Source organism: Cyanistes caeruleus, chromosome 2 (assembly GCF_971803275.1).
Source record: "Cyanistes caeruleus chromosome 2, bCyaCae1.hap1.1, whole genome shotgun sequence".
NCBI lineage: Eukaryota > Metazoa > Chordata > Aves > Passeriformes > Paridae > Cyanistes > Cyanistes caeruleus.
In genome coordinates, this window is record NC_141702.1 from 5,180,005 (window position 1) to 5,195,765 (window position 15,761).

The window sequence follows — 15,761 nt, forward strand, 5'->3', positions numbered from 1 at the left end:
GTGTACAAGAAGTGAAATGCTCTGAAATTAAGGCATAATTGGTTCCATGTTTTTTACTGGGGGAAGAAGACAGGGAATAGGGAAAATTCCTCTCATTGGAGTGGCTAAACATTCCACCCTCTTCTGGAGACACTACTACAGAGTGCTGAGCCTGGAAAATGAGGACCAGGAATCCTCTAACAGTGCAGAATGTGGGCTCACAGCTCGAGATGGGGATAAAATAATGTCAGGAACAGGGTGCTGGGAGCTGGGGCAATCCCTGGGATGGCAGGACAAGGAGCTACTGGAGAGGCTTCAAAGATGATGAGGCCTCTGGAGCATCTCTCTCATGAGGAGAGACTGCAGGAACTGGGCCTGGTTAGTCTGGAGAAGAGAAGACTGAGAGGGGATCTCAACGTTCTATGTAAGTATCTCCAAGACGGGTGCCAGAAGGATGGTGCCAGGCTCTTCACAGTGGTGCCCAGGAACAGGACAAGGAATAATGGCCATAAAATGAAACACAACAATTCCCACATCAACGTGAGGAAGAGCTTCTTTATGTTGAGTGTTATAAATTTGTATTGTGATATTGGCTTTCGCAGATGAATATTATATATTAAATACTTTTTAGCTATGCTAACAAGTCTTAAGTTTAAAAGAATTTCCTAGGTACAAGGCAAGGAAACTCCAGAGGGCAAGGACAGTGGGGCCCAAGTTGTTATCAGGAGAACAATAGAGCCCAAACTGTTATCAGCGGAAGATATGAAGACCAGCTGCCCTCAGGGGAAGGATGAGGGGCCCAGGCTGTTATCAACAAGTGACCATCTGCAGCAAAAAAGAAACCAAACTCCAAAATAATGCTGACCAGCAGAAAATAACATGATCCAAGAAGGTGGAACCAGGGAGGGGACATGCTTGAATATGCATTAACCTCTCACAGCAAAGATGGGATAAAAAGGACACTCCTGAGATACCAGGTGTGTTCCTGGTAACCCACCAGGGCACCCGGCCGTTTTAACCCTTTGCTTTATTTCTTTTGTCTCCTAATTGTCTTTTGTTTATATTAAATTATTTTTATAATTTATTAAGTGAATCTCGTTTTTAAGATGAGGGTGGCAGAGCCTGGAGTTTTTTCACTGTCCTCTGGAGCCATTCCAAACCCACCTGGACACATTCCTGTGTCAGCTGCTGCAGGTGACCCTGCCTTACCAGACAGGTTGGACTGGATCATCTCCAGAGGTTCCTTCCAGCCCCAGCTCACAGAGTTACATCATGTTTTTTGTTGGAAAGGACCTTATAGACCATCTCATTCCAACCACCCTGTCATGTGGGAACACCCTACACGTATAGAAATTTATTTATGAATATAAAGGCCTACATCTCTACACATGTAAATATGTCTGCACACAGGTTCCTGTAGTTTCCACTTTCAGCCTGAACAGCCAAGGAGGAGACCAGGATGAAACCAAAGGTGCTGTTCTGTGTTTCCAGTAATTTTGTGACTCCAGCCTACGATTATTTTGTGATGCAGCAACCGACCAAATTGCTTAAACCAGGAATAGGTTTCGCAGAGCATTCAAATAATTCTGCCCAAGGCTGGGGGCTCCCTGGCCCAGGCGAGTGATTAAACGGAGTTTTAAAACCATTTAAGAGCACGTTTAAAACTGACTTTTAAGGCGTATTTGAAAGCCTCTGGCCTCGACCCACACACTCCTCCGGCCGCGCCCCCGCCTCCCCCACAAATCAGGCGGCGCCAGCGGCGCTTCCCCCGCCCCTCTGCGCAGGCGGGCACGGCCCGGGCTCGTGTCCCGCGGCGGAGCGGCCCGGAGATGAGGATGGAGGCGGGGGGGCTGCAGGAGGCCGCGGAGGGAACGGCGCAGCCGGCCGCAGACAGCGGTAAGTGCCGGCCGGCCGGGCCAGGGACCCAGCGCGGCTCCTGTGGCACCGCGGAAAGCGGGGATGGCGGGAAGGGCCGACTCGGCGGGGCCCGGCGGGACGGGCGCACTGGGCATGCGCACGGATTATGGAGGACGCGGTGTCGTCGGGGTTTTTTGGGGGGTGGGGAAATGGGGATAATTGTGTTTGTTTGTCCTCGCAGAGCCCGAAGTGTTTGAGGCAGTGCTGCCAATCACCGTTTTTGTGCTGAGCGATGAGGATTTTCTCCAGGATGATAAGGACCAGGAAGTGCCCATTCCCGAGGTGGAGCAGGAGTTTAAATTAAACAACAGCCTTTGCATGAAAAATGAAGTGGAGCCTTCAAACGACAGTAGCAGTGTAGGCAATTGGGATGCAAACAAGACTGTCTCAAATGAAGATAATTATATTACATACTCTGAGGATAAATGGCTAGCTGAGAGTGTGTGTAACACATCAAAACTATCTTTAAGTGATGGAAGTGGTGCAGACATGGATAAATATGGTCAAAATTGCATGTTACCTACATTGTCTTGCAAAACAGAGCTTCCAGAGATAATAAAATACAGTGATGGAGAAGATTGTGGTGATGATGGTTTTCAGAAGATTCCTCCTCTCCTCTCCTCTGCTGACAGTGACAGAGCTGACACTTTTGAGACATTGGTGGTGGTACCCAAACATGAAGAAGAACCTGCCAGTATTGCAGGGGTTCTTTTTGATGGCAGTCCACAGAACCAACCAGAAATCCACAAGGAACTGGAGATAATTGTTAAAATGGAAGGTAATACATTAATAAGATTATTGAAAAAGCTTAAAAAATACAGAAAGCCTCGAGTTTTTGAAATAAAAAATATACAGAAACATTATGAAACCAATTCCTTTTAGAGTAAGCATTTCAAATTAGATTCTTAAATGCAGCAGAGAGAAAATACAGCCTGGAGTATGTTCTGAGAACTGAAGTATGTTCTGAAAGAACTGAGCCAGTTCTTTCTCAGACTCCTGCAAAAGGCTGTGAAACGACAAAAATTGGTACTTGGTCATTCTCCAATGATAAAAAAGGGTGGCCTTTCATCAGGAAAATATTCTCAAAATAAAAATGCAGAAAAAGCATGATATTTGTGAGAACGGAACATTAGAAAAGTTTTGTGTCAGTAGTTTGATAGAAATTCTGGCATAAAGGTGTTCTGTTAAAAACTGGATGTGGTGTTGTCCTATGAAATTCAGAGTCTTGAGTGAAAACAGAACAGAAGGTGGTTTTTAACTAGGAGCAATATTTATATAGTGGGGTCTTAATGCATCGAGAGGCATTAAGGGCAAAAATTGAGAGAGGGAAATAATAAGGATGCAGAAGTAGTGAAGAGCAAAGCAAGTCGTTAGGCAATTTTGGATTATTACTATGAGTTAATGATGAGTCTTTGTGACTGGATGAAATGTGGCTTTATATTTCCATGTAGATCCTGATTCCTCAAAGAATGGAGATAATGAAATTGATTACATGAAAGTAAGCAAATTCGAAGATGAAACTCTGAATTCTCGTTTGGAGCATGGCTTGAAAGAAGAAGAGAAATTTACCTATAATTGTTCTGATCCATTTCTTAATGGATGTTCTCCTACTTTTGAGGAACATCCAGAGGATGTAGGAAAACCTGACATGAATGCTTCCACTTCTGCTGAATCAAATACTACTGGAGAGCATATTTACAAGGCATTACCACCATTCCCTAAGAGAAAATCCCAACAACAAAAAGTTGTTTCTTCTCATGCAAGTCCAGAAGAGTTCCAGGGCAAGCAAGAAGGTTTAAAGTGGCTGAATGATAGTGTGACCATCACACCTCTTCCTAAAACATCTTGTTTTACAAAGGAGAATGAAAGATCAAGTTTCAAGTGCAGGTTTTGTGGTTCTGTGTATAAATGCAGTGCACACCTGAAAAAACATATTTATTCAGCTCATAAAGATAAGAAAATACATAAATGCTGCTTTTGTAAAAAAACTTTTTTCTTTTCTTTCAATCTCAAGAATCACCTTAAATTTCATAAGAAGATTGCTAGGTTGCAAAAGGCAAGAAAAAATAGAATTAGTGCAAGAAAAGGGAGGCAAAAAGGATCTGAAGATGGAGAATCTGAGACTAAGAAAAAAGAAAGTAAATACCATAAATTTTTCATTAAAATTGACAGGGACTTTACATCTCTGGATGTGCCAGTTAGATTTTCCTGCAGAATTTGCTTCTTTGCTTCATCAAATCCTAGGAGTTTTATTCATCACATGAAGGGACACAAGGAAAGACCACCTTACCAGTGCCCTCAATGTGATTACTCCTGCAGCAGCTTGTCCTACCTGTTAAATCACATGTACTGGCATGCTGGCTATAAGCTCTACCAGTGCAGGTTCTGCACCTTTTTTTCACTGTATTTTGCAAGTATGGTGAGGCATAGCCATGTCCATACACGGGATAAACCATATTCCTGTGAGCTGTGCCAGGCAGCATTCACCAGCACCTCAGGGTTGGAGAGACACAGGAGGATTCATGCAGGGACAGAAACGTGCCAAGGACAGCAACCCGACTGCCTGAGTGGGAGAAAGAGAACTGAAAAACCTCCAAAGAATTACACATGTGAAGAATGTAACCTGGTGTTCTACACTAAAGGACATCTCAGCTTTCACAAGAAATTTCATGAACAATTAAAGGCTAATGGTTCTATGAGTCAGAGCAGTAAGTACTGTAAAAGCAAAATACACAAAACTGATGGTGATTCTCAGGGCCATGTTTCTCACTCTCTTTTTGGTAGAGAAAATGATTGTCTGGGTAAGGGAATCATGGCTTCAGAAGTTGAGTTTGAGCAAGCAGATGGTGTGTGGGACAATGAAAAAATACGCCCTGGAAAGAAATTTCTTGAAAACAGCCAAGGAGGCAACAGCCTGGGTGTTACTGGAAATAGATCAGAAGTTCCTCAGACCTCTTACCAAATGGACACGGTCACTTACAAAGAGGAGCCTTCCTTCAAATCAGAGGCCTCACTTTCACGGGTGCAAGAAGATGCTTCATTTCATAACTTTGTGGAAAACTTGGAGGATATGTGTGCTTCCAGTTTAAATACATTCCAAACATATAGATGCCAGCACTGCAGTTATGTTACTGATGTTCCTAACAACTTCAGGCTGCACCTAAAGATACATATGGATGAAAGACCATTTGTGTGTAAAGAGTGCAATGAGGCATTTAAAACATCAAACCATTTGCAAAAACACAGCCTTCTTCATGTGAAAAATGGACCAGAGTTTGGAAGTTTCCACTTTGTAGAGAGGTGTTTGGAGAATCTTGAATTGCATCGTGAAATCAATGGAGGCACATACCCAGAAAGGGATGGTTTGGGTTTCTGCAAAGGCATAAACAGCTCCTTGCTTGGTTCAAAAGTCTGTGGAGTTCAGCAAGGTGTTCAGAGGGGCCCAGTAAATGATGTGCACACACAAAGTCAACCACTACTATATCAGTGTACAGAATGCAGTTACGCTACTGGCTTTTTGAACAACCTGGAACTCCACATCAGAACTCACACAGGTGAGAAGCCCTACAGCTGCAGCGTTTGTCAGAAGAAGTTCCGTACTTCCAGTCACCTAAAAAGGCACAGTCTCACCCATTTGACCATGGGCCATTTCAAGTGCATGGGCTGTGACTACTCAACCAGCAAATGGCTGTCCTTGAAGCAGCATCTGTCTTCACACACTGGGGAGGGAACCTCCTCTCCTGGCTGCCTCTACGAGCACAAGGAGCTGCCTGTCAAGACGTACAAGTGTGAAGAGTGTGGCTATTGCACAGCCCACAAAGGGAACCTGAAGCTCCACATGAGGATCCACACAGGGGAGAAGCCATTCCAGTGTGGGCAGTGCTCCCTGGCTTTCCGCACCTCCAGCCACCTCAAGCGCCACTTGCTGACTCACCTCAAGCTGCACTGCAGGAGGTGCAAGTATTCCACAATGGATAAACATACTTTCCAAAAGCATATAAAAATGCACAAAAAGAAGTACAAGTGTGCAAACTGTAATGTGGTGCTGCCCACCAGAAAAATTCTGGAGAAGCATAAGCAGCAGCACAAGCCTGGAGTGTGAGGTTGAGAATTGGAAGTTGGCGCTTGGTTTTAGTCAGGTTTGAATGTCTTAAATTTCTTCATGGCTTTATGCTCCTTTGCTGTGTGCAGAGCAATGCCTGGTAATCAAGCATTTTGTTTGAGAGAGTGAAACTTGGGGTACTGATTTGCTGCAGGTGTTTCTGAGAACATCAGTTCTAGCACAGGCTGTGCTGAAGATCTTGGAGACACTTTTTCATCCCTGAGTAACTGCTTCAGTAGAGGTCAGTTACTTTGGCCAGTGTTCATCTGTGTTTAAACAGCTATTCTGCACCACCTATTTTCTTGTAAAAACATAGCAAGAAAAAAAATCTCTTTTGTAACTGAAAGAATGTCTAAAGGGAGGGAAGGAAGGAAATGTTATATTTTATAGTAATAACTTTTAATATAAAAATTACCAGTGTATTTGGAGGCTTAATGCTACCTCCCATCTGCTGAAAGTTGCCTCCTTTACTCCCAGGTGCTTTTGCAATACTTGTAAGAGGGGGAAAAAAATAGTACCTCGCCACATTAGAGAAACAAAACATGCATGTCATCACTGGGTAATTGTGACATGAAAATGTTTTCCATGTGTCTGTGTGTGTAAGATGTTTATTAAGCTGCTACCTTGTCCGCAGTTTTGGTAATTTTTTGAGTAGTCTGACAGAAATGCTAATGTCCAGAAACACATATTTCATGATACTGGGAATCTTTAATCTTGAGTTTTATGTGAATGTTCAATGTTAATCTAGTATGAAATGCCTTACCTTTTCTCAGGTTGGTAGTTACTGTGTTGTTAATTAACTTCTTTTAATATGAAAAGTTGATGATAATTATGAATGCTATTTAGTTAAAATGAAAACCCTAGCAGTATCTGAACCTGTTAAATTTATTTTAAGAACTTTACTCTTAGTCTAAAATACTCCATGTGTAAGAACCATTGTACTATGCAGCAGTTGGTGCAGGGCATGGTGAACCCAGATGATGCTGCTTCCAATTTATATTCAAATCTAGACAAATCTTTGTTTTGCAGTTGTGCAGTGACAGCAACTGTTGAGTGTGGTAAGTGGTTTTAGGGTAACAGTGTGTTATCCTCTTATTTGAGGAAAGACAACAGCAAAGGAGTAACAAGCAAACTGTCCCAATGCTACAGCTCAGTCCATGGAGCAGTAGAACGAACCTGTGGTTTAATTTAGAGAATGTAAATGTGGAACTCAGTGCTTTTTTTTTTTTTTTTTTTCTGCTCCTGGATGTGTGGAAATACCGATAATGTCTTGTAGAGGCTTTCTGGTAACGTAGGAGACAGGCTGAGAAGGGCTGTCCAGAGAGGTAGTGGAGGTCCCCTCCTTCTTTCAGGTATTTAAAAGTCACCTGGATGTAATCCTAGACAGCTGGCTCTGGGTGGCCCTGCATGAGCAGGGCCTTGTCTTCAAGAGCTCTTGCAGTCATTCTGCGATTTGGAAGACAATTTTCCAATAATGGATTAAAACTTATGGACAGATGCACATTTTAAGGCCAGATCAGCAAAGATATTCAAATGATCCAGTTCTTTGCAGCTTCAATAACATCAGACAAGTATCTGTGCCTGAACTGTGGTGGTTACAGATGAGTGATTTAGACCTTGGAACCACCTAATCCAGTTGTGAGAAAGAAGAATGTTATCCTGTATGAAGAAAAAAAATAACTTCTTTCTTTTATATAAATATTTTAAGAAATATTTCTTAATATTCCTTGGAAATATTAATGGTTGCTCAAGCTTGGATGAATTTTTACCTGCATTACATAACAATTCTGATCATTTATTTGAAAAGAACAGATACAAAGAGAAAACCAAAATACTGAAGGAATTGTAACCTTTATATCAGATGAGGCTAGGAAGGCTAAATCTGATAGAGCACAGTTGTTTAAAAGTATGCTTTACAACAGTAATGAAGAGAGCCTGGTTTAGGGGGGGTAAATTAATTGCAGTAAAGTTTTAAAGAGTTTGTAAATCTAAGTGTCTTCAAGTTGTAAGTAAGAACAGTAAGATATTTTCTGTTGGAGACTGATGATTTTGTAAAAATAATTAGTCCTAGTCTCTGCTTCTAACAAAAATAAATAGTTCAAGAATTCCTGATGTTGCTTTCTGTTCCTTATGCACTGCACTGGATTTTTGGAATTTCAAAGGTATTCTCAGTCTGCTAAGTCAGTGAAATTTAAAGGTTGAGGCATATTCAGTTTCAAATAAGACATGGGCTGTTGTTGGGTTTTTGTTTTTTGGTAGCTAGAAGTGTAATATTTTTTTATTCCTGTAGTTTAAACAAAAATAAAATCTATAAAGTTTCCTATTTGAACCAAAAAAGTTTAATAATTTTCTCCATGAAAATATCCTGAATTTGGACAAAACAGAAATGTAACAAGACAAATTGAGTAAAAGGCCTTTTACCTGTTGTACATCTGCTAATTAAATGAATATAAATTAAACTGGAGGTGATGTAAATGAACAATAGTGAGTCCGACCTGGATGGTGTGGTGGTGCATCCTCCTGTTTGGGTCTCAAAAATGCTCCTTTGGGCTTGGCCTTGGCAAGCTGGGCCAAGCTCCTCTTGAGCTTATCCAAACCTCTGTCTGCTCCCAGGAACTTACGCTGGCTAAGGAACCCCCTGGGTTTTAACAGCCTTTGAGAATTTATTTTTCTTACCCAGGTGGAACAACATTTTTGGTTTTGAACTTTCAAAGAAAGTTACCAACCTGAATTGCAGCCAAGGTGAAAGTTGCTATGAGCAAAGCCAAGTGTGTTTTGATTCTCTAAGCAGTGGTATTTGAGACCCTCTGAGCTCTCTGAACTGCAGCGGGCTGAGGCCAGCACCTCCCTCTGAGTGGGGCCTCTCTGAGCCACACAACTCCCAGGCTGGAGGTACCTGGGGGGCCACAGCTGAGTGACGGTGACAGATCCTGAGCTGAGATCCCCACTCCTTGGACTGAAGGTCCTTAAGGTTCAACCCCTTCACCTGTTGAGAGTGACATGAGTACTTTGCTATGAAAATTTCCCAAGTCTAGGTATGTACACACTCCTTCAGTGTCTGAGTGAGTATGCAAATGCACTGTCAATGTTGGTCTCCTGTGGAAACTTAGAATAGTTTTCCATTGGCACTTTAAAGATTATCTCATTCCACCCCCTGCCATGGGCAGGGGCACTTTCCACGATCCTAGGCTGCTCCAAGCCCTGTCCAAAGTGGCCTTGGACACTTCCAGGGATGAGAAGTAGCCACAGCTACTCTGGGCAACCTGTGCCAGGGCCTCAGCACCCTCACAGGGAAGAGTTTATTCCACACATAAATGCACGGGGCTTTTTCCTGAAATTACCAAAACACGCTCTAAACGGAACACTGCGGAGATGTGATTATTCCTCTGTCCCTTTTCCTACTTCATTTGCGTCCCCTGGGGAAATCTGAAGGGTTTCATGAACTCGCAGCTCCTCCTTTCGGCGCTGGCCGGGCCCCTCCGCCGTGCGCTCCTCCGGCCGGCCGGTGGCGCTAGCGCAGAGCGCCGCCTCAGGACACGCGGGGCGGCTGCGCAGGCGCGGAGCGGCCGGACCCGCTTCCCTGGTGGAGCAGCGGCCTCACTTCCCTTGCAAAAGTAGCCGGCCCCGCTTCCCGCTTCTCTGGCAGAGCAGTCGGCCCCGCTTCCCTCGCCCTCGGCACCCGCCGCCGCTGAGGGCGACCGTGCGCGGTCTCGGCCTGCGCCGCTGACGCCAGCGGCGCTCCCGTCCTCTCTCCATTCTCTCGCTCCAGGGGTTCGTCCCCGGCTCTCTTTGCCGCCAAGATGCCGCGGATTATGATTAAAGGCGGTGTGTGGCGGAACACCGAGGTAAGACTCGCCGGGGTTTGAGCCCTCATCCCCCTCAGGGCCGGGGAGGTGGGGGGGAAGGGGCTCACTGGTGCGCAGGCGCGGTAGGGGTGGAGGTGGGTGTCGCGGTGCGCCTGCGCGGGGGGTTCAGTTTTTTGGGGTATCCCGGGGCAGGTTCGGGTCTGCTGGAGCCCTGTGCCGGGACATCAGAGGGTTTGGGCTCTGCAGGAGTGCAGGGAAGGGCAGCGCAGCTGGGGAACAGTCTGGAGTACAGGTCTGATGAGGAGCGGCAGAAGGAGCTGGGGGATCTCAGCCTGGAGGCTCAGGGGGGCCCTTCTGTCTCTGCACAACTCCCTGACAGGAGGATGGAACCACGTGGGGGCCGGGCTCTGCTCCCAGGCAACAAGCGACAGGACAAGAGGACATAGCCTCAGACTGCAGCAGGAGAGGTTTATATTGGACATTAGAAAGAAATTTTTCACATGAAAGGGCGATTAAGTATTGGAATCGGCTGCCCGGGCGGGTGTGGAGTCGCTATCCCTGTAGGTGTTTAAGGAAAGACTGGATGTGGCACTGAGTGCCATGGTCTCATTGACATGGTGGTGATCAGACGTAGATTAAACTCAGTTAGTTTAAAGGCCTCTGAGAGGCCTTTTCCAGCCTAACTGATTCTGTGATTCCTTGGCTCACTGTTGGGCTGCATTCCCCAGCAACCTGTGCCATCTTCCTGCTGCCTCACTGGGCAAAGGTCACACTGGTGTTGTTTTTCCCTCAGGCTGCAGATTGGGAAGCTCAGCCACGTGTGTGTCGTGTCCTTCTGCTCCAGAGGAACTGTTCCCACTGCTGCTGGAGTGGAAACACGTGCTGTGTTTGGAGATGTCTTTCTCACAGGCTAGAGTGTGACTTGTACTTCATAGGCAGGTCTCTTACGCTCTAGGGGATTGAGGCAGCAGGAACCTCTTGCCCTTGAAGATATTTCCAAATGTGGAAATGGCAAAGGCAGAGGCATAGAATTTTTAGGGTTGGAAAAACCTAGTCCAGGTATCAGCCCAGCACCAGCACCATAGTCACCATTTAACCTGTCCATCAGTGCCACCTCTAGGTGGTTTTTTTATCACTTCCAGGAATGGTGACTTCACTACCACCCTGGGCAGCTGTTCCAATGCTTTACAACCCTTTGCATGGAAAAAAATTCCTAATAATGTAAACCTCTGGTGTAACTTCAGTCTGTTTCTTGTTTGCATGTGTGGGCTCTTCATTTGCAGCCCAAGAATTCTGTATACAGAAATTATTGTTCCAAAAAAGAACGATCCCCTCCAGTTTTGCCATCACAAGCTTTCAGAACCTCAAGTGATCATGAAAAAGAAATTAATAACATGAGAAATCAAGGATGTCAGTTTTATTAGATGCATATTTGAAGCAAAAGGCTGTACCTGGCACTGTAAAATACTGAATGCTGTCACTACATACTGTGAACACCAGGCATGCATGTGGTTCCAGGAAAGAGTGAGGAAGAAGTAAGAGAAGATAAAATGTGCTGCATGTGCTTTTAAGCACTTACGATGTATCAGTGATGTGCCAGGAAGCAGCTAAATTTGGGGTCACCAGAAGACAGGAAAACTCAGGTTATCTTCACCCCATTCTTGGGGTCTTCCATACTTGATAAATTTTGGTGACTGTTGAAGAGAAAGAGCAGTGCATTAAATAGAATGACAGAATATTCTGGGTGGAAAGGGACCCACAGGGACCATTGAGTCCAACTCCTGCACAGAACACCACCAAGAATCCCACCCTGTACCTGAGAGCATTGTCCAAATGATGCTTGAACTCTGGCAGGCCCTTGGGAGCCTGTTCCAGTTGCCAAATAATCCCTAATTCACCAGGCTTTGTGTACCAGAGATAAAAGAGGTGTTGAGTTTCTTTTATTAACATTTTGATTACACATACAACATTAAAAACAGAGGAGGTGGAATCAGGCGATACCAGGTCATGCATGAAATGACTAATTGCTTGCAAAAAAAAAAAAAAAGCAGCTTGTTAATGTCACAAGTACAGCTCCTGTGGGCTGCAGAGCACCAAGTAAGTTAAAAAAAACACACAAAAGAGGATTTATTATTTATTTCAGAACACTAATTAAAGGAATTGTTGCCTGTAGCAGCTCAAACCAGATCAAGAGCTGGTCATAAGCTCAAAGTTAAAGTTGTTCTCTGGGAGGTGTCAGTGGAGTCAGTGTCAGAACACTCACTGGGTACGGGAGAGGGACATCTGTGCTTGACAGGGCTGCAAGAATAGCTTTAATGCATGTAAAATAGCACTTTCTCTGAATAAAGCAGAACTAATGAACCCATCTATTGAGGAAGGGAGAGAGGGATTGATGGATGGGATAGATTGACTGACAATTGATAATGCTTCTGGCTTTTGATCAAATGCAGTGCACACTTTGTTGTACCTGGCTCCCAAGCTGAATATTACATTTTTATTCCAATTGTATTAATATGTGAAGAATAGAGAATTTCACGGTGTTATTTAAAATAAGGGAGTTAGAGACATCTGCCAATTCTACTTTTTTTTCCAATTGTGATGTCATTACCAGACAAACACCTCTTTACCCCTGCTGCTGTCCTTCAGAGAAGACATACAGAGCCTTTAAATACTAGTGCATGAGAGAGCAGTGAAAATTATCAGTTGGGAAGTTCTGTTGGATATATGAAGTTTGGAACAATAATCATGTGTCTTTTTCATTTAATCTTTATGGATTTCATTGGCCTTTGAAAGACAAATCCTCATTTTTCTTGAGAATAAAATAGAACAGAAGTAGCAGTGTTATGCTGTTTCCTCTGGGCTAGCCTATGAAATTAACCATGTTCTCCTTTCCTTGAGCTCAGACTTTCTGTTTTGCAGTCCATAAGGATATTTATTTATGTTTTTTTCAAGGATGAAATTCTGAAAGCAGCTGTTATGAAATATGGCAAAAACCAGTGGTCTCGAATTGCCTCGTTATTGCACAGGAAATCAGCAAAGCAGTGCAAAGCCAGATGGTAAGTGAGAGGTGCTGTGCCTGGGAATATGACCTTCATAATTAGTGGAAATTTAGGAAAAAATCTTACCACAGACTAATTTATGTCCACAGAGCAACAACAGTTTTAACACTGTTTGATTTTATCATGGAAACTTCAAATTCTTACTGCTTGAAAGTAGTTGAACAAAAGTAGCCAGATGTTCTGTTTGCCAGTGACTGCAGTGTTAGCAAATGCAGGATCACTTTAAATTATAAACATTAGTTTTTCCCTTTATTTAAACATGTTTTAATTGGTGGATATTGCCAAGGAAGTAAAATTGTAAGATACTAATCTCTCTTACATATGATTTTCTAATTTCATGTAATGGGAGTTTGGCTTGAGAGTAAATGTTTAGAAATTGCACTGTGAAATTTAATATTTTATAAAAGATAGGAGCTTTAAACTTATGCAAATACTGATGCAGTATGAATGTATTTGAGAATCAGACTTAGTTTGTCAAGTACTGAACTGCACATATTTAATAGAATACTTTTTGTAAGATAACAGTACTGGCACAATTGGGGATTATTAAGATAATTGTTGAAGGCTCCAGAGCAAATAATTCTACCATTTCTCTATCTTTGATAGTTGCAATTTTTACTTTTCTTTTTTAGGATTAATTCTGTGACTATTTACCTTGCCAGAATAGGGATGGGAAAAGGAAAAAGAGGCAGTATCTGTATGAAAAGTGCTGGATAAATAATGCATTTTAAAGCTCAAATGCATATGTCATGAAAACACTCTTGAAGACAGATCAGTGGATAACTCGGATCTGTCATCCTTAATTTTTTTCCCTTACTACAGGTACGAATGGCTGGACCCGAGCATCAAAAAGACAGAGTGGTCTCGGGAGGAGGAGGAGAAACTGTTGCACCTGGCCAAGCTGATGCCAACCCAGTGGAGAACCATTGCCCCTATCATTGGGAGAACTGCTGCACAGTGCTTGGAACACTATGAATTTCTGCTGTGAGTTTCTGCTTGCCTATAGGAAAATCTAACCAGGAATACCCAAAAAATCTATGGAGTTGTAGCAATGTGTCATTCCCTTCTCCCATGGTGGTAAATTAGAGTGGTTTCAAGTTGACTGGGTCCTTTTGTAAGCAAATCTTTAAAGACTGTTTTCAGTCACTTGTGTCTAGCTTGAAAGAAGCTCCTGGAACCTGGGGAGCATCTTGAATAGAGATAGGTGTATCTTTTCTTGCTCCTGGTCATTCTGGCTAAGGGACTGTCAAGATTTATGTTGTTATTAGGCTGTTTGGGCATTTTTTGAGTGGCTGATCAGCAGGAGTGGGTATGTGAGAAAGGAAAGAGACAAAACAGGTGATGAAGTGGCTGAATGTATAGATACCATCTCTGCTACAGAGTTTCTTTAGGCCACAAGAAGAGAAAGAATGTGCTGTTTTCCCTTGTGAGCTTTCTTAATTCTGGTGCAATTGCTTGAGTAGAAAAAACATAATAGAAAACCTGATTTTGTAATTTTGTCACACTGCTTGAATTCTTGTTTTTATTGTTAAAGATTACCTGAGGAGATTTTTTACTACTAGCTGTATCAGTATTGTATTTTATGTAATAATTTATTGTTGTAATGTGATACTGCGTTGGTTTCTTTCTCTTATCTTGTTTAAGATTATGGAACTGTACCACACTTTTGAATTGTATAACAGATTTAATGTATTGTACATTACATTACAATAGAGTACAAGGTTACTGCTTTATGATCAGTCTTTGGAGACATTTAAGGGATGGTTATTATGAGTCTGGGGGAAAACAAAGAGCTGGTGGTGACATCTGTAATATGTTTTTAGGGACAAAGCTGCTCAAAGAGACAATGAGGAGGAAACTGCTGATGATCCTCGGAAACTGAAACCTGGAGAAATAGATCCAAATCCAGAAACCAAACCTGCCAGGCCAGATCCCATTGATATGGATGAAGGTGAGTTAGGAATATGTTTACCATTTTTGACAGAAATATGATCTGCTAATTTTTCCATTTACACAGTTAGTGTACCTTGGTTTTCTTCTTTTCTTCCACCACCGCCTGGTCTTTAATTTACTTGCTAATTTTGTCTTATTTCTGTATCTGGCCAGTTAGTTACAGTTTTCCAGTTTTCCTTTTCTTGGTGTGTTTTCTGTCTCCTTATTTGTCACTGTTGTCTATTACCATGACTGGCAGTTCTTTGCTTTGGCAACTGCTCTGCTTGTTTGCTTTCTGTATCTTCATCATTTTCCATCAGCTTACACCTCTCAAATGAATCCATGCTGAAGCACAGAAGGACTGCCTGACGTTTTTGGTTTTTTTTCTTTTTCCCTTGCACCAAAGCAGTGTTGTGGACTGAAAAATGAACATTTTAAAATTCCATTAATGGAACCGTTGGTGTTTTCGAACAGTCACATGTTCACAAAAACAGTGCTCTCAGCTCTGGAAGTAAATGCAATTAACAAGTTCTCAAGATAATACTCTCAGATAAAGATGTAAATGAAGCTTACTTCCATTAATGTGGTCAGTTTACTTCTTTATGTAAATATTTTGATTTGCTGGTAATACTTATTGATACTGTTTTCACCATTAGGCTTTTTTTCCAAAAGTCTTCATTTCACCTGGCCAGTGATTCAGTAAATACATTGGGACAACCTGGAGATTAGTGATGGCACAGAATGGCTGTGATTGATTCAGCTTTTAAAGATGGTTTTCTGATCTTAAAGTCAGGTTTTTCCTGACTCTCATCTTTTAAGTGCAGATTCACTGCTGTATTTATCTGTACTGTTGTAGATGAGCTTGAAATGCTGTCTGAGGCTCGAGCGCGTCTGGCGAATACACAGGGAAAGAAGGCCAAGAGAAAAGCCAGGGAGAAGCAGCTGGAAGAAGCTCGGTAAACTTGC

The 15,761-nt window shown here is 42.8% G+C and overlaps 2 protein-coding genes across 3 annotated transcripts in view; both read left to right on the forward strand.

The window, feature by feature from the left end:
• Positions 1 to 1,740: 1,740 nt before the first annotated feature.
• On the forward strand, positions 1,741 to 8,110 carry LOC111927407 (uncharacterized). The gene is made up of 3 exons (XM_023924252.2): positions 1,741 to 1,875; positions 2,078 to 2,674; positions 3,348 to 8,110. The coding sequence occupies exons 1-3, from the start codon at positions 1,809 to 1,811 to the stop codon at positions 5,996 to 5,998; spliced, it is 3,315 nt and encodes a 1,104-aa protein (XP_023780020.2). The 5' UTR covers positions 1,741 to 1,808; the 3' UTR covers positions 5,999 to 8,110.
• CDC5L (cell division cycle 5 like) overlaps positions 8,004 to 15,761 on the forward strand; it is a 32,789-nt gene continuing 25,031 nt past the window's right edge. The window contains exons 1-5 of one of the 2 annotated variants that reach the window (XM_023924253.2): positions 8,004 to 9,843; positions 12,757 to 12,860; positions 13,686 to 13,847; positions 14,687 to 14,814; positions 15,652 to 15,751. In XM_023924253.2, the coding sequence (XP_023780021.1) occupies positions 9,799 to 9,843; positions 12,757 to 12,860; positions 13,686 to 13,847; positions 14,687 to 14,814; positions 15,652 to 15,751 (539 nt within the window). In that variant the 5' untranslated portion in view covers positions 8,004 to 9,798. Of the gene's footprint in view, positions 9,844 to 9,925; positions 10,272 to 12,756; positions 12,861 to 13,685; positions 13,848 to 14,686; positions 14,815 to 15,651; positions 15,752 to 15,761 lie in introns of those variants that run through there. The other variant, XM_086875602.1, reaches the window with a different exon arrangement.